Here is a 27,633-nt window from a genome sequence, read left to right as displayed (position 1 = left end):
TTAAGATACGAACCATATTGTACAGGCTTCTCCTTTTAACAGACACACCGCACCTGGACCACCACATCAAAGATGGTACCCCATTCGGAGTAGAGGACTTCAGATATATGTGGAGTAGGTTGGGGGGGGGGGGGGGGGGGGGGGGTATAGATAAAAGCCGTCTACCCCCCTCCTCCTTTTCCATTTGAATCCCATTTGCCCCTTTTACATCGTCCCTTCACCATGTCCGTCTATCCCCACCCAGCTAGCCACCCACCCCCTGGGGCTCCAGAAAGGCTGACAGTCCCCTCTGCAGACTGTCATCAGCCCTCAATTGTCACATCCAGTCTCCGGGGCGGGCCGGGGGCAGACGCTGCCAAGCCGGGCTGAGCAGACGGCCCTATACACGACCCTCTGCTTCACACACACACGAAAAACATCTGTGGATCCGCTCCGAGGTCCAGGCTCACGTGAAATCATAGTGGAACTGATATGGCTTCCCCTCATTCATTCAGTGAGCTACTAGTATGCATAGAATTGATTGAGGGGGTTAACACACGCACAGCAAAAAATTCAAGCATGAGTTCAGTGTGATTTCAAATGCAGTTTATATATTTATTTTGCAATTCCGTTATGGTTGAATAATGTTCGGTTTAAAAGTCGTCCACATTCATCACAAAGCACTTATTTGGAATGGAAGATGAACATTCAAGTGCAAAATAAGATGTAGTGATTAAAGTAAAGGGGAGGAAGAGGTGTCGGTCATTCCTCATGTGGCCCGTTTCCTTCTGGCTTCTCGTCCTTATCCACATTCCTACAAAACAAATGTTATGTTTTTAATTTATACAAAATAAATTCATGCATTATAAATAATGCACATCAGACCAATCAAAGCAAATATTGAACTTTAAATATCAGTGAACTTAAAAAAAAAGATTGAATTATGATAGCCTGTTAGTTTCATTGGGTTCATGTCAGCATAAATATTTGGCTGAATCATCAGCATCCAATGCCCCTTGTAAATAAATTATGATTTGATCAGTAATTCTCTTTCTGAACGGATCTATGGATACCCTGCAAGTCCAACCGAAGCCTCAACACATTTGCATGCATGGCATATTTGTGGAAAGCATTTTTCTTCGTATTTTTGATCCCAACAGTAATCAATGATATGCTCTGACGAACAAAACCAAGTAACTGGCGTCTGCGGTTGTCGTAGGCCTGAAATACGCCCCTCCAACAACTTGACGGTCTACCTGTCTGCCTACCTAGGTAAGTAGATAAGTAGGCAATGGCCAGTCTTCCACAAGGCGAGGTAGACCTATTGCTTGAGCTAGTAATGTGTTTGGGAGGAGTGGCTCTGGAGGGAGCCGTGGAAGGGTGGGATTCATTCCGGTATACACTTTCAAAATCTAGCTGACTAAAGCTGGTATCTCCAAGGTGCCTACCCTAGATGAATAACATGAACCTTATACACATGGTTTCTGCAGGATTCAACGACTTAAATGCAAGACTTCAGCCCTTTAAAGGTCATTATGAATAGCATTTGAATACCCTTTAAGTGCATACTGGCAAAAGTAAGTACACAGGATATTTCGGAAAGCTGTAGAAAATGTAATCTTAACTTCCAATATTTTTTTAGGAACTGTAAAAATTGTATTTAAGACAGGCATTCGATTTAGATTATTGGATTGTACACTCTTTAAGGAACCGCGGAAACCCTGTTACAACAACAACAACAACAAACAAGGCCGAGCCGACAGCCAATCAGCCGGAGCACCTGCGAGAGGACCGCAGAGAGGGCGGTGGGTCGCAGCCGATGAACGCCCCGTTGTCAAAGCAGTACTGTAGTAAGGTGCGAAAGCAAAGGTCCTGGAGGGAAAATAAACACACACCCTCACACATTTTCATCCAAAGACCCTTCAGTGGTTTGGTTTTTGACAGGTCTGAAATCAGCAGGACTAAGGGACTCTGGCTCAAACAAGGAAGCCAAGGCGGGTAGACCTGCAGACTAGGGTTGCCGCGGTATACGGTATTACCGGTGTTACCGGTGTTGAGGCCAACACCGATTACTCGGTGTTGCACACCAGCAACACCGATATATATTTTTTTTTTAAATAAAATTCAGTAAAAATGAATAATATAATTATAATTAAGAAAATTAAAATGTGTAGAATAGGCCACAGTTCTGCTCTGTGTGGGAGAATTGTCGCGCCGAGAATTGACGTGCTTCCTTACAAGACCGGTAACCATAGCAACGCCAGTAAACAAACCCCGCAAAGCCCAATCCCTACGTGAGCTCCCCGCGCTACGGCCATCCGGAGGCGCACAGAGCTTTTCGCCGTGATATTATGATATATACAATTATATTATACTATTATATATAGAACGTTATAAGACGCCGAGAATTGGCGCGCTGCCAGCCGCTGTCAGAGGAGAGTTGACGGAGAAGATGGCGGTTGACCTATAGTTTCAAAGTTAATACCGTTTATACCGGTAATACCGGTGTTGACACGAGCGTATTACTCGGTGTGAAAATGTCCACACCGCGGCAACCCTACTGCAGACACTGCGGTTCAAACCCAGAAGGTTGAAACTATGGGGTTCAAAGCCCCTCGAACCTAGACTATCGTGGATGTGTATACATTGCCATTTCCACCTCAGAATTAAATATAATAAATACAGGATAACATTTATTTAAAAACAGAAATGTACATACGGTATCGCAGACTGCACTTACCTTAACCAGAATGTGGGGGTTGCCGATGATTATGAGCAGGGCTTTGGGCCGCGTGATGGCCACATTGAAACGTTTGGGGTTGGACAGGAAGCCCAGAATGTTCTGGAGGTCTTCCCCCAGCACCGACTCGTTTGAGCGCACCTACGTTATAATGAATGTACGAAGAATAAGTAACGACCAGTGGCGGCGGGCGTTTTACTCTTTTTATGTTTTGATGTCGCAACTGGGGCCCATGGACGACTACTGCTAATTGGATAAAAAATGTTACGTATGGAATGACCGTGCCGTGTTGAAATTGAATTGGCTGGGTTAGCTGGTAACCCAGTACATTGTGTGCGCTGCACTGAACTCAACTACTCCTCGTCACCTGTGATTCCGTTAGTCCGTTTGCTACATGGTACATGACAAAAACGTATTCTCAACACATAGCAGTGTAAAGATAATTGTTACGTTGCCAAAATATTTAAAACACACATAGGTTCCATGTTTTTTCTTGGTATGCTGGTCTAGTTGTAAAATCAGCACACCATGTGGTTTTCTATCAGCACACCATATGCCCGTCACACCTAGATGCTTTATACCTTCATACTATTTTCTATTTCTGCCAGATAGCATCACTTCCGTTGGTTTTTACTGGACTACGCAGACGACCCTTACCTGAGCCGTAGACTAGGATGAAGAGTGACTGTTCTAGTGCTGGGTCGGCCCTAGCCAGAGTCTCACCGTGGACAGAATGATGACCAGGAACTCCTGTCCCTGGAACTCCTCCACAGACCCCACCTTGATGTCCGACAGACCCACCCGGCCCATCAGGGTACGGATTTTCTCCGACTGGTGGAGGGGGGTGCAGGGAAGAGATGGCTGATTACAATTTTAGACCAATGATATAAAGTTAAATAAGAAATAACAGCAACTTATCTGCTCCAACTTGTCAAGTGGCATTCCCCTCAGAAACTCGAAGTGTGCCAATTAAATATAATTTGGATGCAAATAAAAACTAAAAATATTGATAAAAACTAAAGAATGATAATAAAGCTCCAGCCAGGTAGCTCTTCAGCAATAACCATGTTACGGTAATAAAGAGTCCAGAGAAGGGTACAGCAGAGAGAGTCATGAGCTTCTTTTAAATAGCCTTCCATTAAGGCCATGCCAACACGAAAGCAGACACAGCTTAAAACAAATCCGTTTTGGCCTTCTGTCCAAGCTAAAGCTGCATGTCCATCAAAACCTGGCACTCCCGAGTGGAGGAATTTGGAAACAGTGACATCTAGTGTTGGACCAAAGGCATTTTGTGCCCAACGGCAAAATAAGAAAAGAAGAAGCTGTAAATGTTTGTATGCACAGAAAACGTTTGACTCAGTAGCTGTGTTCGAAATCGTTCCCTATTCACTCACTCACTATTCCCTATATAGTGTTCATGATATAGTCCACTATATAGGGAACGAACAAACGAGAATTCGGACACTACGCTGAACATTTCTAAACGTCATTTGCGTCAATAAATGCGCCGGGTATTTGTGTGGCGCAGACAGACACGCCCACAACATGTAAACAAACCGGGCACTCGCGAGGAAAGCTGGAGGTTGTATTGATGTTAAATGTTACATTTCCTTGAGCAAGGATTTTTTGAATTAATTTTGAATGTTACATTTTCTATGTTAACTCCCAAATAAATTGTTGACATTTCTAAACGAAAGCCGGAGGCTCCATCATCGTTTTCGCGGTTATTCAGCTTCTTCTTCTCCTCCGGAAAAACACGACCGCATTGCATTGTGGTATACGGGAGTAACATGTAGGGAACATTGTATGTACAATCAAATTTTGGGTAATTTAAGTGCACTATATAGTGCATGAAATTAACCACTGAGAATTCGAACACCACTACAAAATGGCGAGCACTATATCCGTGATAGGGAACGATTTTGAACGCAGCTAGTGTCTAAATTCTCAGGGTATGATGTGGACAGGGTCAAAATTGGCTCTGTATTGAAAACAATAATTAAAAGACTGTCTTCTCACTTGTTTCCTGTAGGGGGCGATGATGCCTATGTCGGCAGGGCTGATTGGGTTGTAGAGCCTCTTGACCAGCTGGCAGCAGTACAGCATGGCCTGCACCGCCTCCCCTGGGTTGAACCACGACGGGTTTGCCCCCTCCCGCATCTCCGTTCCCTTGGGCAGAGACATCGGTGGATCTTTAGTTCGCCCGGAGGGCCTAGCATAACAGAGCTGCATTAAAATGCCAGTGAACCTTTAACAGCTGGAATACAAACACTATGAGATTTAAAGTGTATGCTACATGTGTTTTGGGGAGACTGGCTAACACAATTTTTTGCCAGTCTCCCTGGTTTTCAAAAAAATAAATAAAAAAGGGTCTTATTTGAGCAACTGTGATAAAATGGCATAGATTATTATGATGACAATCATAATAAAAAATAAGAAACAGTTTTGGGGTTCACTGGCCCTTTAAGGCCGGGCCAGCAGTCTAGCACAGAACAGGGGTTCCCTGTCTGTCCGGCTCCAGAGCCCTCACCCTGATTCCGTGGAACAGAAGCGGGAAGCCCTTCGTGGGGAGGCGCTTCCAGTCGCAGAGGGAGTTGACCACAGACTTGGGGGCCCGCACGCACAGCTCTCCGTGGTAGAAGAGCTTAGACGGGAGCCTCAGCAAGGCCTCGTGGGAGCGGTAGTTGTACATCAGCTTCGTCACCTGAGGCCGTAAAAAGATTCAACACATTGACTCGTATTTGGGATGATTGACGTCGTCATTGTCTGAACTGGAGACGCATGCAGATTACATTTACATTACATTTGAAGCAAAGCGACCTGCAACGGTTCACACAAACATTCACACATTGACGGTGGAGTCAACCATGCAAGGCAACAGCCAGCGCGTGGAGAGCAGTAAGGGTGACGTGTTTTGCTCTGGGAGGAGCCGAGGATTGAACTAGCCAACTAACTTCTGGTTACCAGTCAACCTGCTCGTCCACTTAGAGTTATGTGTTATTTGTTCAATTGGATCATTTAGTGCTTCTTTAGTAAGTGATGGTTGCTTGACGTTTTTAAAGTGGACGTCATTAATGAATAAACACCTTCCTAAAACACGTTCTTCTTTGCACCCACCATTAAGGGGTTGTAGCCCCACTCTGCCCTGCAGTAGAGTGGGTTGGCCATCAGCCGCTCCAGCATGGACATCCCCAGGGCGAACGCCGTGGCCAGGTTGGACTTCACCACGGGCCCCAGCTGGCAGGGGTCTCCAGCCAGCACTATCTGGATGAGGGGTGGTCATGTCAGACGCGTTATAGATCCACGCAAGTAGAGCGACAAAGACCACGTGTTTACATTAAGCACCCTCATTGATAATCCAGTCCACCAAAACAAACTAGTCTCCTGCTTCGCAGAAGATGATGGTGATGGTGAGATGATTATAAATGAGAGAGCAAGACCGTCTATGAGAGAGAGACAGTGAGCGAGTGACAGTTTGAGAGAGAGAGCGAGAGCGAGAGACAGAGACCATGTATTTGAGTGAGTGAGTGAGTGAGTGCAGACTTGTCCGTCCTTCTCGGAGACCAGCGTCAAGGGGATGAGGGCCTCGGGCTCCGTGGCCTGGCCGGCCTCGTCCAGGAAGGCGTGGGTGAAGTGTCCGACTCTGCGGAGACACAAACCCCAGGGAGTCACTGCAGAGGGGCGAGCGCAGGCGAGGGCCCCGAGGACCCCCTTGGCCCCTGGAGTGAGGCCTGTGGAGCCCTGTGCCCCCCTAGAGCGGGGGTTAGTGTAGCGATAGGTTAGGCTGTGCAATTAATCACATTTTTATCGTGATTTCGATTTTTTTTTCGTCAAACGCTCTCCAAACTAATATAATCGTGTTGAAACTATTTTTAATTTTTTTAGGACATTTATTTTATTTATTCAATGTTTTATAGAAATTGGTTCAGCTGGATACATATTTGTACACCATTTTCTATTTTTCTATTTGAAAATTGTGTGTATTTTTTTAAGGACACATTTTTAAGATCTCATTTTAGATTTTATTTCTGGAGAGAAATGCTGAATAAATGCATCACGTTTCCGAACCAAAAATAAAATCGTGATTTCAAAATTGACCAAATAATCGTGACTAGGATATTTTCCCCCTTAACTCGAGTAGCCCGAGCACTGGGGGTCCTTACGGCAGTCCTATGTGGTGGAGCATGCCGGCGCTGGAGCAGGTGGTGACCACGATCCTGTGGAAGGCGGCCTGGCGGACGTCCTCCCCGGCCTTGGAGTACGGCCGCAGCACCTCGGGGATGGACTGGGCAGAAGCAGAGGGTCACGCAGAGTTCAATGGACCCTTTTTTTCTTTAAAATCGGGAGAATCGGGGAACAGTGTGAAGGGCACCCACCAAAACGTAACGGCCACCTTAAATATGTCAATACGATTGCTTTTGTGAACTTTTTTGTGTGAAGAGTTAATTTACTTTCGAGCCATCTTTAAGGTAAGAAGAATTATAGTAACAGTTTATATAACCTTTTGACACGTCTTATATAATCCATTGACTAATGTACAACAAGGAATTACGAATAAAAAGGGCAAATCAGGCTGAAGTGGTCGAGCTCTGAAATGGTAAGTATGGTTCAGGAAGATGAATTTAAGGATTACAGAAGGTTGTTTTCAATATCATGGCAGTGGATAGTGATTAGGGTGTTCGACGCCTAGCCTATAGGTTCTGGGTTCCAACCCAAAGCCTGTAGTCTGCCTTGAGCAAAATGCAGAACCACTACCTGCTCTAAACGATACGAATCACAAATACAGAACACATGTCAAATCGTCCCTAACAGTAATCTACCTTCCTCTTAACTCAATAGTAATCCTTTCCTTGTGTAGCTCGGCTTTATCCACACACACACTTTAGGATGAAGAACAACAGAAAATCCACTTTGTTTTAAAAACCTAATTCTCCTGTTATACCTCTTCTTGCCTGCAGGAGGCGTTGATGCGCGCCAAACTGGCCACATGTAGGTAGCCACTGTGGTGCAGGCGGATGCAGACGAGGTCCGCGGCGCTGTTGGAGGGGGTGCACACCAGCACGCGGCTACTGGGAACAAAGTGGTACACCTTGGCGGGAAACACAGCAACCACAGTCAGACCGGGCAGTTGGTGTCACACGATAACAAAGGAATCTACTCGAATATAAAAAGGAAAAATTACATGGATCTAAAAGAAACTTATAAATGAGAGATATAACGCAGGAAAGTATACAGTACTTTTTATATAACTAATCCTATTAAATTAACACATTTGATATTTTTTTATCCATAGTGACCAACAATCAACGCACACTCAAAACAGTGATTTCCTACATAAAGGGACAATACTAACTATACAATGCTAAACAGCACCCATGCAGCTAGTATTATAGGTCCCAATATAGTACTAGACGGCACTCTCCAGTAGTTATTTAGAGACAGCTCTCATCCTCAATGGTAGAAAAAATATTTCTGCTAAATGACTACAGTGCAGCAACAACATGGAACACGTGAACAGCACCTGCAGTACGGCCTCTATGAGGGTGATGGTCTTGCCCGTCCCGGGGGGTCCGAACAGAATGTAAGGGGTGGGCCGGCACTCCCCGGCCAGGACCCTCCTCACGGCCTCCCTCTGCGAGGCGTTGAGCAGGGGGTTGAAGAAGCTGCCCTCGGTGGGCACGGCTTTGCTCGGCAGCCCCCCGCCTCGGAGCGGAACAAGAGAGACGCGGCTTGTTGCGATGATGCGAGGGTAAACTGTGTTGTACTCATTTAATTGATTATTATTTGGAAATGGCCTGCATTCAATTCGGCAGCCCAAATACCTTTGGTCTGAGTGGCCTTGGACTTCATGTCGACAGAGACACCGGACACCGTGTCATGGTGTTCCGCCATCATCACCTAGTGGCCAAACACAGTCACTACATGTCAGCAACACCGATAGGCTGTGGCCATGACGCACTGTTCAAATGTAACAACGCTGCTTTCCTGTCAAAGGCTTTCCAGCCATTAGTTTCCACCGTTTACTAAACACTTCGCTTCCACATTGAAGCAGGGAAACGCATACATGCTCTTTTCACGACACGTGCAGACCACGTTAACTGGCGGCAGATGACTGCATCACCTAACAATTCAACACCCTTTTTTTTGCCTGGCCACACAGCAAGACCAGTGTTTGCAGATAAATCAACGTGGAAAAGCATCTTAGACAAAGGCTAATTCGTACGAAAAAATAATGCTTTAGTATTGAATCAAAACCCAAAGCGGAGGCAAGTCTGTATCCACATTAGTGACGGCCTTGGTAACAAACACCTGGCTATTAGCTACATGCTACAACGGGCCCTTCACCTCACTCTCCTCCTTGCCTGGCTCCTCTAGCCACCTCCCGGTCCACTGGCACGCCTGGAGGATGACCTCCGTGGGGAACAGAACTAGAGGGGGGGGGGGGGGGGGGGGGATTCAGGAAAAACATGCAGAGTCGGTGCGCTACAACACGATGAGTGGTATATAAAGGAAAACACCTGTTCTGCATAAAGACACAATAAATGATAAAGAGATCGATGAAGGAATCCATTCTGCATGTTGACATCCATTGAGTAGCCTGTTATGTGTTACATACTATGAAATGAAGGTTTAGCGCTTTACTAGTTTTCCTATGTTGAAAGACTTAATATTAACGTCGCAATGTGTAAAATCACTTATTCATTTAATTCTGTGTTTTTTTTAATTCCGTCTTCAACCAGGTCTCCCACCAACTAACGGAGGGGCTCAGTGTCACACTTTGCGACTTTAAGCATTTGGTCATTGGTGGCAGTCATTGGTGGCCCACGCATGGGCCACCAATGACTGAAGTGCTCAGCTTAATGTGGAAGCCGTAGGCGGTATGGCCACACATTCCAGGTAGAACGGTCACCTACCCATTCCAAAGTGCTTGGCCTGCTCCAGGGCATGGTGGCACCTTCTCATGGTCACCCTGGAAATGAAGTCAGATCATTTTATTCAGCAAGGAAAAAATAAAAACAAAAACAACAAACGAGGGAATCCAATCAAGGATTGACCGTTTTTATAACAAAGGACAGCAGCCAGGATCGTTTAGTGGTTAAAGTTTTTATGTTTTTATGATTCAATGATCGACGATGGGTCTGGCCTGACGAATCCGATTTGACTTTGCAAAATCGAAGTCGAGGACACCAATGAACGTCATTATCGTCATTGTTTGATTATAATTGAACAATACCGTTTAGCTATATGTTCACTTGCATTGAATTCCGACTCAAGTCGGTAGGGAGGAGACTGGGCTAGGCATCTTACTCAACATTGCCTACAGGTAGGCAGTGAAGACATTGGCGATCAAACCCAGGAATCGGTTGGTCAAACCCCTTGACCAGCAGACCCCCCCTGCCTTACCTGTTATAGGTGAACTCAACGTCCAGCGGCTCTCCCTGATAGCGCTGCCGCAGTTCTGCGTTCACCCTTAAGCTCACTTCCTCCTCGTGGATCTACGGGCCGACACGTTGACACATCACTCTCAGAGATCCACCTCCATGAAGAGGAAACCTTCACACGTCGAGAACACGGCCTCTACCTCGTTGACGAGGGCGATGTACTCCGTCGTCACGCCGTTACACTGGGGCTCCTTCAGCGCAATCCTGTCCCCTGTGAAGCAGGACGTAAACAATCTCACAAAGGTAATTACTACTTAAGTTTTAGAAACTATAAACATGCATGCAGTTGGGGTTTGAATCTCTGGCATCTCAAGATTTGTTTTGGAATCTCGGTCGCAGTCAGAGTCTCCATTCAGTAGATAGAGGTGCCAATTTCAGCCTCTACTCCAGTCCACCCAAGATAGGCAAACCATTATTGGGTGTCTGTCAAGCAACAAAGTTGCGAGACAACCCATTGTTTTTGTATGAATTCTTATTATTAATATTTTACCTACGTGGAAGTCAATGGCAGCACATAGAACCGCTTGGCGAAAAGTTGTGAAATTTGGCACAGTGGTTCAGGACAGCCCCATTAGCCCATTAAGCCAAACTCAGGTTGCTAGCCCAACAGCTCTAGCGCCATCAACAGGTCAAAGTTGCACATGCATTCATGTTCATAACTTTCGACCCATTCGTCCAATATTCACAAACCAGGTATCATTGGATTCATTGAACCAAACCCAGTTCAACGCACCCCATGACGTCATTTTGCGCCATTATGGATTTTCCGCCATCTTGGTTTATGTCAAAAACCTTCAAAATGCTACCTCTATACCAAATCTTGTCCAATCATCTCGAAACTTGGCAAACATGATCTTCCGGCCATGCTTGATAAAAAACATCGAATTGATTTTTCAAATTCAAAACCGTTTGCCTGCTACAGCCACTCATATTTGACCGCCAAGTCGCTAAACCGTAAGTAAGCCCATATCTCAGCAGCCCTTTGACATATCATAACCAACCTTGGTATATAGTAGGGCTGTCACTTTTTCCAAAAATGAAATTCGAACGAATTTCGAATGTCCATAATTAATTCGAATACATTCGAATACATTCGACCCCCCCCCCCCCCCCCCCCCCATAGATAAAAAAAAAAAAAAAAAGAAACACGACAACGACTGTTGTGTTTCTTTTTATTTCTTGTGGAAATCACGTATACCTACTGAATTCATAACAGCACAGGATAAAAACACATCTTTGATAACACATTTGTAAACACAACAAGAGGAAGCTCCGACACACAAGTGCGGCTGTCTTTTACGCATTAACAATAACTGCTCGGAGCGCGATATGCGGAGCGCATGTCGTCCATGGCACACACAGCCTATATAAACGAACAATCTGTGAGGCCGACCTCCAACACGGCATGCTGCTCTTTTGTACTTGTAAAGAAAATTACAAGTAGTCTCGCAGCTCTCCGTTACCGCTGCAACTGCAGCCGCTACAGGCTGCCCATCGCGCCCAGCGCAGCAGCGGACTTTTCTCCCTGTCGTGTGCGATCAGTGTCGGTCTCCGTTTCAATGAGCGCGTGTGAGAGGCTTTCAGTCACGAGATGTTTCTGTGCAGGGGAAAGGTGGACTAACCGGGAGAAGCGGGGATCCAGGAGGGCCGCTTTATTGAGGAAAAGCCACTCGCCGCTCTCTTCTTTATAGCGCATTTTTACAGTTCGAATGGAGAATTACACTTCGAATTCGAACTTTTCACCCCACCTTCGAACGAATATTCGAACTTCGAATAAAAAGTGACAGCCCTAGTACATAGACCCATGACCCCATCACGGTGACACTGAATGAATTTGGTGAGCTTTGACCTCCAGGGGGCGTTGTTATTAATGTCGATGTGTTTTGACTCCTTTCTCTTCACATGAGTATAATTATAATGTCTGGTGATACTATCAGACCTCCCCGTATAGCTAGTAGGGCCCGACCGATTTATCGGCCTGCCGATTTAATCGGCCGATTATAGCCTTTTTGAAAATAATCGGCATCGGCCAAAAAGACACCGATTACAACCTTGCTAACTAACAACTTTAGCTGGAGTAAAAATGAGGAGATTGAATTTTACCGTACAACATGAAAGCACGCTCGCTCAGGCAGCTGCGCGCTCACCTCACCAATGTACACAAGACACGTTGTTTGAGCATGTTGTGCCTGTTTTTCTTTAGGTCCCAGGCCATGTTAATTTGTTATACTGTAGACCAGGGGTAGGCAATTAAAATCCTAATGGGTCCAGTTTAAAAAAAAATCCTCAAGCTTGGGTCCGGGGGTCTATCACACATTTTTTATGACCGTTGTTTTCACTGATATAGGACTGCATGTGTTTTATGTACCAACAGTCAAGGTGTGCATTATGATTCAGAGGCATATTTAGCCAATATAAGTACTTAAGGCGCTAGTAGTATCAGTTTGGTCAACAACTGACTATCCGCCACCGTCTCGGAGCAGATCAGGCACACAGGCTTAGAGCTGCATGCAGGCAGAATGAACACTCCTCTTTAAAAGCTCTGTTCTCACAATCTACCTTTCTCTTCAACTGCAATGAAGCTTTCTCTCTCAACTGAAGGCACTCTTTTCTTCTGTCAATTTTGCCGCGCTTGCGTGCACCAGTCGCACAGCTCGTAGGGCAGGCTATCATCTGATTGGCTACTGGCATTATAAGGTTTAAACAAAAACATAGCCTACCATAAAGTTATAGTTAATTTAATGTATTTAACGGGTTTATAAAAGTCACCCAAACATTAGTTGTTAAAATCTCTTGGTCAAAATTATATATACCCGTATTGGTCTGAATATAAGACGACCCTGATTATAAGACGACCCCCCGTTTTTCAACACAAACAGATTTGCAGACCAGATTTGCAGAACAAAGAACAGTGAATTAAACACTTGTTATATCAATGACAATAATAATAATGCCAGTAAAGGCCACGGCACTTTCAAGGCAAAATATGTACAGTATGATTCAAAATTAATATCAAGCAACATTGGGAACATTTTTAAATAACATAGAAAAATACAGGCCACATATTTAACTAAACTTAACCAAAATTCGCCAAACTTCTCCTCCGATCTCTGTCTATCGCTCACACACGTCCTCTGCCCCGCTGTGTTTGGTCTCGCTGTCATCGCTCCCCAGCTGCTCCGCTTCCACCGGCACCGCCCAAAGCGCGTTTTCTCTGACGTTTTCAAAAACTCTCCGGTCAACCTCACTGAAACGGCCACTTTGAGGACCACGGTAGGATTTGCGCTGACTGTTGACGTCTTTGAGACGTTATTTTGGTGCTCGCCATCTTCTTACGTTACACTCCGTGACCCCAAACATCTTGGCAGCTTGGCAGTTGTTACTTGACTCTGCCTTATTGACGACCATTATTTTAAAATTGGCATCATAGCTGTTGTTGATTGACATCATAGCTGTTGTTGATTGACCTGACCCACTTTTGAGCCACTTGTCTCTAATGGTCAGCCTGTCTTTAAACACCGGTAACGGTCTGGTTGTTAAGGACGCTGGACTACTTCTTCCCGGAACCAATTTCTGGCGCAACCTGCGGCCGCGAATGTGTATTGACATTTAAAGGGAGAGGCGAAGAAGAGAAACTGCGCTCTGAATACTAGACCCCGAATATAAGACGACCCGACTTTTTCGGACCTATTTCGATTGGAAAAAAGGCCGTCTTATATTCGGACCAATACGGTATATAAAAAAAAAATCGCATTATTAATATTATTGTTGCAATTGTGTCTCGGTCCGGAGAGGACGTCAGTTGGGTCCGGACCCGGACCGCGGTCCGCCTATTGCCGACCCCCGCTGTAGACTAACGGTGAGACCATACTGCTCAGCACGCACGTGTTAGTCACTGCTCACGAGCGCAGCACATTGGGAGTTAGTTATTTATTTTACATTACACTAATTTTTGACTGTAAATGTATTCTAAAACACTCAAAGGTTCCGCATTCAATTCACATATTCGTCAAAAGTGTTTAAAGTATATTTAAGGTATCAAAAACTACGTTTTATGTTTGTTTGTTTTTTTTGTTGTTTTTTTTGTTTTGTTTTTTAAATCGGCCGATTAAATCGTAATTGTAATTTTTCTCTGAAAATAATCGGCATCGGCACTCAAAAATCAATATCGGTCGGGCCCTAATAGCTAGTATATTATTTCTTGCAGAAATATCCGCGACAGCCAATGATATTCGACCGCGAAGCCGCAAAACCAAAAACACGCCAATATCTCAGCAGCCCTTTGACATATCATAACCAAACTTGATACATAGACCCATAACATCATCATGGGGACACTCAATGAATTTGGTGATCATCGACCTCTAGGGGGCGCTGTAATTAACAAAGAAGTGTTTTAACTCCTCTCTCTTCACATGAGTACATTTCAAACTTATTTTCAATGTCTGATGATACTGTCAGACCTCCCCATGTAGCTTATAAATTATTTCTCATGGCAACATCAGAACTTGGCCACCATGTTGAAAGTTGTCAAAATCAGTTGTACATTTCCACAGGCCACAAATTATGTCCAATCTTCATGAAATTTGGCGTATATGATCTTCAGACCAAGCTGAACAAATGTATCAAACATCTTTCTCAAATTCAAAACCGTTTGGCCGTGACAGCCAATCAAACTTGACAGCGCTCATTAATGGGTAGGCCCTGCACTCGTGTGGCGCTCATTAATGGGTAGACACTGCACTCGTGTGGCGACAAGCGGTACTTAATGTAAAATGCAACAATTACTATATTTAGGGGTCCAAGCCAACAGGTTGGAACCCTATTGTTTTTGTAGGGATTATTAGGGGTCCAAGCCAACAGGTTGGATCCCTATTGTTTTTGTAAGGATTTTTATTATACTAACCCCCTTAAAAGTGGTACCACAGCCCAAACCGTAAAAGCTGCACACACGCCAATTACATGACTTGATCCAGGTCTGTTCGGACTACGCAGACAACAAAATCCAGACACGCCGGTCACTAGGTGGCGCTATAACTATAAAATCGCGTTTGGGGCTATAACTCCCACACCGAACCTCCCAGAGTCCAAAAACTTGTACACACAGATGCACTGGAGTCTGCTGCATCTTTTGGCCTAGGCCACGCCCATTTGCGTCTATGAATATTTTTCGCTAAATCGCGAAAACCGCAAAACTGTATTTTCGCTACTCCTCCCACATTTCTCGACCGATCAACACCAAACTTTGCACAAGGCATCTTCAGACGTACACGCAAAGAAATCATAGACAGTTTTTTGATCCGACCTTCGACGACGAAACGGTAGCGTTTGGAATATTGGTATATTAGCTAAATTAGACGTGGAAAATCCAAAATCCAAAAAAATAAAAAATCAGACATCGGATCGAGTCCAAATTGTACACACATGTTGGTGCTAACCTTAATGTCGTTCGATAAAAAATTCGGAAAATTACGCCATTAGGGGGCGCAATAAACGAGGAAATTGTATATCTTCTACAAAATTTCGCCGCGAAAACGCCACACTGACTTCTCGCTACTCCTACCACGGTCAAATCCTTTGTATCCACAGGTTCAGGGTAGCGTTTTGAACACATGCTTCGCGTTGTGCCGGCGAAATGCACATTTCTTGTCGCGTTGTGCCGGCGAAATGCACACTTCTTGTTATTCTTACCCCCCTGAAAGTGGTACTACAGCCCAAACCGTAAATGGTGCCGACACGCGAATTGCATGACTAGATCCAGATCTGTTCGGACTCAGCAGACGACAAAATCCAGACACGCCGGTCACTAGGTGGCGCTATACCCAGGAATACGCGTTTGGGGCTATAACTCCCACACCGAACCTCCCACAGTCAAAAACTTGTACACACAGATGCACTGGAGTCTGCTGCATCTTTTGGCCTAGGCCACGCCCATTTGCGTCTATGAATATTTTTCGCTAAATCGCGAAAACCGCAAAACTGTTTTTTCCCTACTCCTCCCACATTTCTTGACCAATCAACACCAAACTTTGCACACGACATCGTCAGACGCACACGCAAAGAAATCTTAGACACTTTTTTGATCCGACCTTCGACGACAAAACGGTAGCGTTTTGAATATTGGTTTATTAGCTAAATTAGACGTGAAAAATAATAATAAAAAAAAAAAATCTAAAATTAGACATCGGATCGAGTCCAAATTTTACACACATGTCGGTGCTAACCTTAACAGCGTTTGCTAAAGAAATCGGAAAATTACGCCCTAAGGGGGCGCAATAAACGAGGAAATTGTATATCTTCTAATTTGCCAGAGGAATGTTCTTCAAACTCAAGGGAAACCATTAAGGGGCAATCCCGAGTCTATATAGAAAATATGGCCAAGAATTATTAATGTGGGCGGGAGTTATTTGGAAAAGGAAAATTGTCTTCGGAAATTTCGCCACAAGGCGGCGCCAAAAAACTAAGATATTGTATGTCTCTTAATTTGCCAATGGAATGTTCTGAAAACGCGTTTTGGGCTATAACTCCCACACTGAACCTCCCACAGTCAAAACCTTTATATCCACAGATTCACTGGAGTCAGCTGCATCTTTTGGCACACGCCGTGCCCATTTGTTTTGAACGCATGCTTCGCGTTGTGCCGGCGAAATGCACACTTCTTGGACCCCTGCATAACTGCTTGCAGTTCTAGTTACCATTCCGCCCACCTACAATATAAACTGCAATTCCCACTGGATTAGATGCTTCACGAACCACCTCAAGAACGGATGCTTGTTAACATTGTGTCTCTTTTAGGGATATTGTTCCGAATACCCCTATGTGTTGGTGACATTTGTTCTGTCAGGCAGACTGTATTGCGTCCTTACCTCTAGGTGGGGTCATTTTCCCACATAATGCTCATCCCACCGGCTGTCGGTATTGCCGATTTCCGAGATGGTCGTCATGTAGCCCCCTGGCTGATTACGTCCATCCGGCAGAATTAGTTTACCGAGTCCCATTATGCTTGACACCCACATTGCTGCTCGCAGCTATATTTTAGTTTTTATATTTGAAAAGGGTTTTGTCAACACAAACATAAAACTAAAAAACAAGGAGATCTATTAAACAAAGTAAAAAAAAAAAAAGCAAGTGATTAAATTCTGAATCAGAGGATTCGATTTTTCGATCTCTATTCGAATCCCCATTTTTTTTCCCCTGTCCCTACCGTGCACGGGTGTCTGATTCTACCCCCCTCCGCCTCACCTACGAACAGGCTGGGCCGGCCCTCGGCCAGGCCCGGGATGTCCAGGTGGAGGTACTGGACCCCCTTGCGGAGCACTGCCGCGGTGATGGAGAACTCCTTCAGCTCGCCCTCCGCCTGCAGCTCCTCCAGCCACAGCAGCACGTCGAAGCGGGCGCGCATGTTGGAGGCTGCCAGCACCTGGGGACCAGCGGAGGGTAAGGTCAGGATTGGGGTCGGGGGGGGGGGGGGAGAAAACGGATCAATTCACGTTAACAAAACTTTCGTAACATTCTTCTGCAACTTCTGAAAAGCAAAACCTAATAACATTTTACATTATTATTATTATATATAATCATTACTTTTCAAAAATAAAAATACATAATCTTGTACACAATTGACTTTCATGCCACGATTTACCGCAGCGCCTTTCCCATTACAGTGGACTGGCAAAGATACAGAACTCCCCATGTACCCAATCAACCATTTTGAATCGGGAATAGATCTGCACCCCAGCCTCGGCTCTCCCAGACAGGGATGCATTACCAGCACGTCTCTCTGGGTCTCTCTGGGCCTCGCCCCCACTCCCCTGTACCCCCCCACCCCAGCCTCACCTCTCCCAGACAGGGCTGCACCACCAGCACGTCTCTCTTGGCCTCCACGCACTCCCTCACGGCCTGGGGCACCGGGTAGCTGCCCAAGAAGTTGGGCAGCCTCCGCTTCGTGAGCCTGAGAGACCACAGACACAGAGCTCCTCAGACACGAGCCAGAACTCATAGATTCACTCAATCACTCACTCACAGGCATGAGGAGGATGTGATTTTGTTTCCCTTTTCCTTCTGTCAAGGAAACTGGTTAAAGAGAAATCTTGATGACACTAAAAAGGAGGCCAGCGTCTATTACACGTCTTTTGATATAGCGTCTATTGATTTGATATATCAACAAATCCCACTGTAAAAATCTGAAAATAAGATTCTAAAGTTTGGTGCATGTAGGTGCTACAGAAGTGGAGATTCCTTGCTTGGCGTGTGAGGAAAAACTCATTTTGAGAAAACGGCCTTTAAAGATTCTAATGGCAAAAGCTAACCAGGAAGCTTGAGAGCATACCACGTGATACATTCGAACCAATCGTCCGGTCGAGTCCAACCAATCAGATATCAGTTGTATGTTGTGCAGCAGATCGAGTGCTTTCCAATGATACCACGGAACACATATGACAGAGACCGGCTGTAATTTGAAACGGTGCGTAATAAAGCAAACTTTTGGTGAATCTTCTGTAAAATTCAGAGGCGCAAGTTGACAAAGTATAATAAAACAAACACCTAAATGTTTCGTTTTGACTTTTTTTTTTCTTTTGTGCGAACATTACATGTTAATGGTGCAAAATAGCCCAAAATATCAAAATTGACCAGTGACTGAAAAATCAATGATTTTGCCTGCCGTGTCTCGCCTTAAATGTTCCTTCATCTGTAAGATCACTATTAAGCACTACGTGAACTTCTACTTTGATTTCTATAGCTACTCTGCTTCTAAATCAGGTTGTGCGGCATTTGGAAAAAAGGAATTGTAGCTCAAGTTCCATTTCTGCTTTTTATCCGCACTTGCAAGTCGCTCCGGGTATAAGCGTCCGCCGCTAAACGAGTGCTTGGGACGTTCCCCGTACCTTGAGGGGACGTAAGGTGCCGTAACCGTGACGACGCGAGAGGGCGTGTCGGGGGCCAGGCGGATGTCGCAGGAGGCGAAGGGCGTGCTGGGCTGCAGGAGCCGCTCCTCCAGGCGGCTCACCACGACGTTCAGGCGCCTCCCGATGGTGAAGGAGGGGTAGTGCAGCAGGAGCAGCTCGGAGCACCCGCCCGTGTTCCTGGGTCAAACCAACCGGCAGATGGAGCGGGACATGAACATCCGCCTGCACTATGTCACTTTTGCACTGCAGCAATGAACTTTATTCATATACAGGTCCTTCTCAAAAAATTAGCATATTGTGATAAAGTTCATTCATTTCCATAATGTAATGATAAAAATTAAACTTTCATATATTTTAGATTCATTGCACACCAACTGAAATATTTCAGGTCTTTTATTGTTTTAATACTGATGATTTTGGCATACAGCTCATGAAAACCCAAAATTCCTATCTCAAAAAATTAGCATATCATGAAAAGGTTCTCTAAACAAGCTATTAACCTAATCATCTGAATCAACGAATTAACTCTAAACACCTGCAAAAGATTCCTGAGGCTTTTAAAAACTCCCAGCCTGGTTCATTACTCAAAACCGCAATCATGGGTAAGACTGCCGACCTGACTGCTGTCCAGAAGGCCATCATTGACACCCTCAAGCAAGAGGGTAAGACACAGAAAGAAATTTCTGAACGAATAGGCTGTTCCCAGAGTGCCGTATCAAGGCACCTCAGTGGGAAGTCTGTGGGAAGGAAAAAGTGTGGCAGAAAACGCTGCACGACGAGAAGAGGTGACCGGACCCTGAGGAAGATTGTGGAGAAGGGCCGATTCCAGACCTTGGGGGACCTGCGGAAGCAGTGGACTGAGTCTGGAGTAGAAACATCCAGAGCCACCGTGCACAGGCGTGTGCAGGAAATGGGCTACAGGTGCCGCATTCCCCAGGTCAAGCCACTTTTGAACCAGAAACAGCGGCAGAAGCGCCTGACCTGGGCTACAGAGAAGCAGCACTGGACTGTTGCTCAGTGGTCCAAAGTACTTTTTTTCGGATGAAAGCAAATTTTGCATGTCATTCGGAAATCAAGGTGCCAGAGTCTGGAGGAAGACTGGGGAGAAGGAAATGCCAAAATGTCCAGTGTCAAGTACCCACAGTCAGTGATGGTCTGGGGTGCCATGTCAGCTGCTGGTGTTGGTCCACTGTGTTTTATCAAGGGCAGGGTCAATGCAGCTAGCTACCAGGAGATTTTGGAGCACTTCATGCTTCCATCTGCTGAAAAGCTTTATGGAGATGAAGATTTCATATTTCAGCACGACCTGGCACCTGCTCACAGTGCCAAAACCACTGGTAAATGGTTTACTGACCATGGTATTACTGTGCTCAATTGGCCTGCCAACTCTCCTGACCTGAACCCCATAGAGAATCTGTGGGATATTGTGAAGAGAAAGTTGAGAGACGCAAGACCCAACACTCAACACTGGATGAGCTTAAGGCCGCTATCGAAGCATCCTGGGCCTCCATAAGACCTCAGCACTGCCACAGGCTGATTGCCTCCATGCCACGCCGCATTGAAGCAGTCATTTCTGCAAAAGGATTCCCGACCAAGTATTGAGTGCATAACTGAACATTATTATTTGAAGGTTGACTTTTTTTGTATTAAAAACACTTTTCTTTTATTGGTCGGATGAAATATGCCAATTTTTTGAGATAGGAATTTGGGGTTTTCATGAGCTGTATGCCAAAATCATCAGTATTAAAACAATAAAAGACCTGAAATATTTCAGTTGGTGTGCAATGAATCTAAAATATATGAAAGTTTAATTTTTATCATTACATTATGGAAAAGAATGAACTTTATCACAATATGCTAATTTTTTGAGAAGGACCTGTATATTACTTATATGAATATATATGGCTCCACCCACTGAGGGAAAACATCAGACGACAGTTACTAGCAATAACTGTAGCTACAACTCAATCCTCTATTGATAAAAAATGTAAAATTCAATACAGAGATGGTTTAATACTAATAATGTCAGAGCACACAATGCATTATTTATTTATTTTCCAGGCCAGAAAATGTTCCAAAAAGGTCCCAATTGCAGTATGGCGATTGTACTGCGTTTATACATCGACAAATAATTGAGGGAACGACTTACTTAGCGGTACAGCCGACGACGACAGACAGCCTCTTTCCCGGAGCAATATCCACCTCCTTTCCCTGCTTCTCTTCAGACACAGAGTCCTGCCCAGCCATCCCAGTCCCATCCTTCCCACTAGCATCGTGCCCAGTCCCCTCCAGGCCAGCCTCTCCACGCCCTTGGCCCAGCTCTTTGTCGTCACCTCCTTTCCCTTGAGGTTCTACGGGATCCGTGGCGGGCTGGGCCGCGGGGCCGGTCGTCTGCCCGGCCGTAGGCCTGCTGGGAGCCTTCTCGTTGGGGGAACAAGGGTCAGAGACCAGGGAGAACTGCTGGGATGAATCCCAGCCTGCCAACTTGCAGCTCTTCAGCCTTTGGGTTTCTGAACCCATGTTCCTGTTGGAGAGGATTAAAAGATAAATCAAGAAATAAAATAAAAGTACTGGGCATCAGCTGAGGTGGTTCGGGCATCTGGCAAGGATGCCCGCTGGGCGCCTCCCTTGGGAGGCGTTTCAGGCACGTCCAGTGGGGAGGAGACCTCGGGGAAGACCCAGGACTAGGTGGAGAGATTATATCTCAACACTGGCCTGGGAACGCCTCGGGATCCCCCCGTCAGAGCTGGTCAATGTGGCCTGGGAAAGTGGAGTCTGGGGCCCCCTGCTTGAGCTGCTCCCCCCGCGACCCGACCCCGGATAAGCAGATGACGATGAGATGAGATGAGACTGGCCATAAGAGTTATAATTCAGTGAACAATATTACCACAATAGTGTTCCACATAGATTTTTTTTTTTTTACTGTATTTAAGAGTAACAATGGGAGCATTACAATGGCTGTTCAACTGCAAGTTTTGCATGCACTATGTGCGTTCATTGCTAATGATGGGTTGTTGCTATTGTTGTGGGTATGATCAATAGCACAAATTGGATTAATTAGAGAGCACATGTTCTACTCATGGTGTCTATTCTATGAGTGCAGCCTCTGGCAGTGATACATGTCGGTCAAAAATAATTGAAAAGAACGTCTGGAATTCAGTGTTACAGTTGAAGACATTCAACCAGTACTTACTGGATCCACACCACCAACGTTCGGTTCTCCCCCAGCTCCAGCTCGCCAAAGTCGCCAAAATCAGAGACCACCAGGGAGCCCTTGTTTTCCAGGAGACTCTGGATCTCAGCCTCCAGTAGATTTCCGTTAGGCCCATTCCCGCTGCTAGCGTGAAAATATGTGGAATACATCAATGACAAATGAAATGACATACAATACATTTGATTAGGATATATTATGGGTGGGAAAAATAAATCGAATCTTCTATGCATCGCGATTCTGTGTAGAACGATTCCATCTCGATTCAGATAAGTTAATAAACGAAAAGAAATATATAAATAAATACAATTTGTTCTCCTACAACATTCTGTTCTACAGAGGGATAATTTCAGTAGTTTTAAAATTATTTAATTTATCTTCAATGTGTATTGGCCAAACTGATTTGTCTGGACGCGATTGCGGTTCAGCCTACGCATAGCGTGCACGCAAACTCACAGCCAGACACAACAACGACCAACAAGTTCTTATTCTTAGAATTGACTAAGAGCAGCTTTTTCTTTAATGACATAGAAAAGAAAGATTAGAAAGGAAAGAAAACTAAATCTGTTTATTACTTCCATAGTGTGTTGTAATGCAAGCTGCATTGATTATTGCATTGTTCATAGAAAGTCATATTTGTGACCAAAGCTTTTTCTCTAATAAAATATTAGATAAGATCATCACAAAAGTAGGAAGTGATAAGCAAACTCTGAGTAGCAAATTCAGATGTATATATTTTTTTGAAAATCCTGCATGAAAATGTACATAAAAGATTTCTTTACTTCGAGATGCATCAATAATTGTTTTAGAATTGAATCGTTGACCTTTGAATCGGAATCGAATCGTGAGGTGCCAAGAGATTCCCACCCCTAGGATATATTGAAAATAATCGCCAATTCGATTATGCTGATCAAACTTAATTTGACCACTGTCCAGCAGTTGCAGATGTTGCTTTTTTATTTAATCAATTTTTGTTCAATGTTGCAATTTCTCCCCCCCCCCCCCCCCCCCCCATGCTCTAGCACCCCCTTGTGGCAGGGAAGCAGTGACAGTGAGTGAACAGACCCGCACAGGCAACAAGTATGTCGAGTCTTTATCAAGCACTACTAAAAAGCCCACAGGGGCTCAACAATGTTAAGAATGCACGCCGGGAGCAAGCATCCCTCTGCCTTCTTTGAAGCGCTCGAATCTCCCGACCGTCCATCCCGGGACCAAGGGAAAACGGGCTGTGCTGACCTGAGTTTGCAGGGGGCCATGCACAGGGCCCGCCAAGAGTAGAAGGACTGGTTACTCTCCACCATCACCAGGTTCACCATGTCCCCCGGAGAGGGTTTGTAGGAGGAGGGCAGCAGCAGAGACTCCAGGGTGAAGAAGACCGTGTCGTCCACCACCCCACTCCTCCCGTACACGCTGGACACGCGGACCTGGGGAGGGAGGGGCGCAGAGGGAGGGACCCCCAGGGGCGTTCACGAGCAAACAGTGCATGTAAACTGACTGCTGATAATATAGGGCTTTTCTGAGCGGAGGCTGCTCAAAGCCAGGGATCCAACCGGTTATCCCTTTAAATACAAAAAAGAAAATGATATCCATACACCTCAAATAGATCGCAATAGTCTAGAACAGTGACGTGGACAGAACAGCCAGTGTGAACGTTGGGGGCCCCCTTTCTGCCGGGGGGTGCAGGGAGACTAGGCGCGACACAATGCTGTCTTTTGTGACTCGGAAGGAAAGCAGTACCTCGTCCAAGCGCTGGTAGCGTAGCGGAGCCACAGAGTGGGCCTGGCTGGCCCACTGGGTCGGGTTGACGAAATACTGCGCTTGGACCCAGTCCCCCTTCATGGGCTCGTAACCTAACCAGTAGGACGGGTAACAAACACGCTCAGAATGGCAATAGGTTGTACAAGGGTTGGTATTGAGTGGAGCTAAATTATATTGAGGTATTGAGTGGAGCTAAATTGTTAGAAAGAGTAGTGTGTGTGTGTGTGTGTGTGTGTGTGTGTGTGTGTGTGTGTTTTGACCAGTCTCTGGTACCCAGTTTGTGAACTTTCCCCTCCACTCTGAGCAGAGGTGGAGTGGTGTGCATGGTGTGCGTGGATGTGTGGCGCTTTGGCTGGCCAATGGTTGATGATGTCCGTGTCCAAGAGAGGGTTAAGCTTCAAGGACACGCAACAGAATGCCACATAGTGCACTTATAATATAACAACCCGTGTTTGGTTCAATTCGCAAAAAGGTTTGCTTGCCGATACACCGAGGCCAAGAATATTAATCGATACGTTCGTCATCAATTAATAGTTTTGGTTCATGGATTACAAAAAATCTCCAAGTGTTGTGTAGCGTAGTAACAGGAAATCGTTCCGGTACCTTCCCGGAGACTGTAGCGTGGGAAGAACGTTGTCTGGTTGATTAAGCCGCTGTCTCCGCTAAATGACGTCACCGTGCCAATGAGGGGGCGGAGTCTCATACTGTCAGACTCTGTGTCCTCGCCATTTCCCTCCCAGGTGTTCAGGGTCTTCTCCACCTGCAACACAGAAGTAACAACATTATTGGCCGCTCTAACAATAAGCGCTTTAGAGCTGCCAGGTGTAAGAGAGTGCCACTCCCAGTGAGTAGACAGGAGACTTTCAGATAGGAAATAACAGTGTTCAGCCCACTCTAAACTGGTTGTGAATCAGTGGGACTTGAACTAGCGTAGCACGGCTGGCTGGGTGGCGTGACTTGGAGCGCCTTTTGGAATGCCGATGGTACCATTCTTGAATATTTCATTAATAAGATCTATTGATAACATTATTGACATCACCATCATCGACTACAGATATTTCCGGGTAATGTCAACAAACAAGCCAGTTGAAATGACACAGATTGAAACTAAGAAATTATCAATACACTCCCAGTTGAGAGATGACGAGAAAGAGCTTGACAGTAAATATTTTCCAAATCAAAAGATTATGTGCCGATCTATAATCTGGGTGCATATGGAGAGGGAGGATAATGCATTGTATGCCAATGGTAATTTCCTATTCCGAGTTCAGCCAAAATCATGAACTTGAAAGATTTAGCAAAAAAGCATTTAATGGCCATGTTTCATGCATTGTTATCTTTATTGAATATCCTCATACAAAGACAGAAGTTTTTTCACTCTGTGGTACTTATTGTCTATGTTTGTTCTGAAGTAGTGCCAGTGGACTTGGCAGCCGTCTCCGTAGGAACGCAATGACGACGCCTGCCTCAGCAGCAGCCCTCAGACCCGAGAGATCAGTTTGAAAAGTAAGAAATAAGTGGTATTGACAGATCTGCCATGCGGCTTCTTTCCCCTTTGAGAGGGCTTATTTGACCATTTTTGTCATGCCAACGCCCGACAGGGCTGGCAGAGGAACGAGGTCTTCAGCGTCTTACTGACTAGACAGGCTCACAGCACGACCATGAAGATGATGCGGCAAATCCTGATCCCCAAACTTGAAAAAATAAAACCGTTAAATAGCTCCGCGTGAGGGAAAATCCACAGCGAACCATCATTAAACGCATCGACCCGTTAGACCGCCCTCAGACCAACCGACGCATACAGTTGCAAAGCTCGCTGTTTAATTCGTATCTCATCCTCCAGCGAATTCTAGGAGGCCGATCAGTCATCATAGACAAGGTTGCAACGACTATAAATAATCATGGTAGGCAATATTATGGCACTTGAAAATAGTATTTAGCATTAAGTAGCATTTTATACTGTATTTTGTATACAGGGAATGGTTAACCTAGCAATTGTAAGTGCTTGGCACTTGTGTAATTGAACGTCTCTACTGTATCGACAGCGATATATGGTTGTTTCTCTTTCTTCTGAACAAACAAATGCATATAAAACTCTTCTAGAGTTTCGTTTTTACCTCAGAGGATTGACAAAAGATTGTGTAGCCACAGCAGTCGACAAGTAATACAAACCTTCTGGTCAAGTATCGCAATAATGTAAAATGGATTACGGCCGTTCATTCGGTCAACTTACAACTCAACCACATGTACACTTACACGTCGGTGACATAAGTAATCAGAAGCTTACAAATCACATCCTACTGATAAGCATAAAAGCACTCTTACCCGGTTTAATAAAGATAACACACAATCAGGCTACTTACACTACGCCATCAGCTGACTTTAAAACATGTCTACTACTCTTCTCATTTGGTATTTCTGCCATTGGCGTTTAAATACAACTCTAAAACATGGTAATATTGAGTTATGAGGCATGCCGAGTCTTTGTAGGAGTCAAAAGGGAAGGGCCAGTGGAAAGGGCTTTACAGTGAACTAACAAAACAACACTTCTGGGACCAGCGCACTGTGGGGGTGTCAAAAAACGTGCCAAGTGACTGCATAATATCTAGATCTCCAGCACGAACCATGACCTTCGGTTCCTCGGCTGACAAAGTGAACATTCACGCGCTCAACACAACCGAAACCAATCCAAATGGGCCCTCACCCTCAGGGCTTTCCAGCCCCCATTGGCCCCGTCGCGGACTGCTATGCCGTCAACGGTGTCCCCTACTCGAAGCAGGATGCCGCCCAACACCTGGGCGCCGGTGAAGTAGATCACGTCGTCTATCATGCCATAGTCCAGGCAGATCTGGGTCACCACACTGCTCCGCAGGTGTCGTACCTCCTCCGAACCTGGCGCACAAAAACATGAACGTGGCAAAGATGAAGGGAAGGGCCTAAAACATGGGGGACGTTAGCATATTGCCGACTCCCCAGTTCCCTCCACGGAGAACCCTGTTCATTAAAGTATAAGTCTTATCTGATTGTTTCTAAAAAAAAAACTTTAAGAAATAGGCTAAAAATCATAATAGAATTCTTAAAAATTTGCCAACATGTTTCGGCCATTATAGGCAGGGCATGAAACTTGTTTCAATACAATCTTATCTGATCGTATTGAAGGGGATCAATTCACCAAAATTTTACCTCTACGGATAGTTTTGGTCACGGACATAGTCGTGCATTTGTTTTCACAAAATTATACTTTTGTAGTGTATGAGACAGTTTCTGTCTTTCTTTCTGAATAGGGAAACTCCATGGAAGGAATGGCTAGTAATGTGGTCGCCACATTTTCTTAATCTGCTTGCGGATGGGCCTAACACAGACAAAAGTATGTGTGCGAGCCAGTCAATCTGAGCGAAATAACACATTAGGTCTGGACATCTCCTGTAGAAATCGTGTGAAATGATTGAAATGTACCCGCCCCGATGGACATGTCTTGTTGGTCTGAATCCACCGTCCTCCAAATTGGAGAGACGAGCTTGGCCAGAACACGCTGCACCGTGGACAGCATCTCTCTCCAAACTCAGCTGCAGGGGGAAGGTCACAAAATGCGTTTTAATA

The 27,633-nt window shown here is 45.2% G+C and overlaps 1 protein-coding gene across 3 annotated transcripts; it reads right to left on the bottom strand.

Annotated features, from left to right (window-relative positions):
* Positions 1-568: 568 nt before the first annotated feature.
* Positions 569-27,633, bottom strand: mov10l1 (Mov10 like RISC complex RNA helicase 1). Of its 3 annotated transcripts, none has more exons than XM_060060389.1 (26): positions 27,490-27,633; positions 26,738-26,925; positions 24,637-24,793; positions 24,013-24,125; positions 23,512-23,699; positions 22,258-22,401; positions 21,214-21,588; positions 19,044-19,241; positions 17,995-18,109; positions 17,404-17,581; positions 10,302-10,372; positions 10,124-10,215; positions 9,634-9,689; positions 9,065-9,147; positions 8,542-8,617; positions 8,241-8,422; positions 7,662-7,808; positions 6,883-7,004; positions 6,263-6,362; positions 5,837-5,983; positions 5,250-5,423; positions 4,739-4,888; positions 3,443-3,550; positions 2,720-2,860; positions 1,760-1,851; positions 569-793 (listed from the first exon to the last, which is right to left on the bottom strand). In XM_060060389.1, exons 1-26 carry the CDS (start codon positions 27,581-27,583, stop codon positions 742-744), a joined length of 3,543 nt encoding a protein of 1,180 aa, XP_059916372.1. In that variant the 5' UTR covers positions 27,584-27,633; the 3' UTR covers positions 569-741. The 3 variants fall into 3 exon arrangements, with proteins under 3 accessions (XP_059916372.1, XP_059916373.1, XP_059916374.1); XM_060060390.1 differs by having other exon boundaries at positions 22,258-22,398; XM_060060391.1 differs by lacking the exon at positions 1,760-1,851.

Source organism: Gadus macrocephalus, chromosome 9, assembly GCF_031168955.1.
Source record: "Gadus macrocephalus chromosome 9, ASM3116895v1".
Taxonomy (NCBI): Eukaryota; Metazoa; Chordata; class Actinopteri; order Gadiformes; family Gadidae; genus Gadus; species Gadus macrocephalus.
This window is presented reverse-complemented; position numbering and strand designations above follow the sequence as displayed.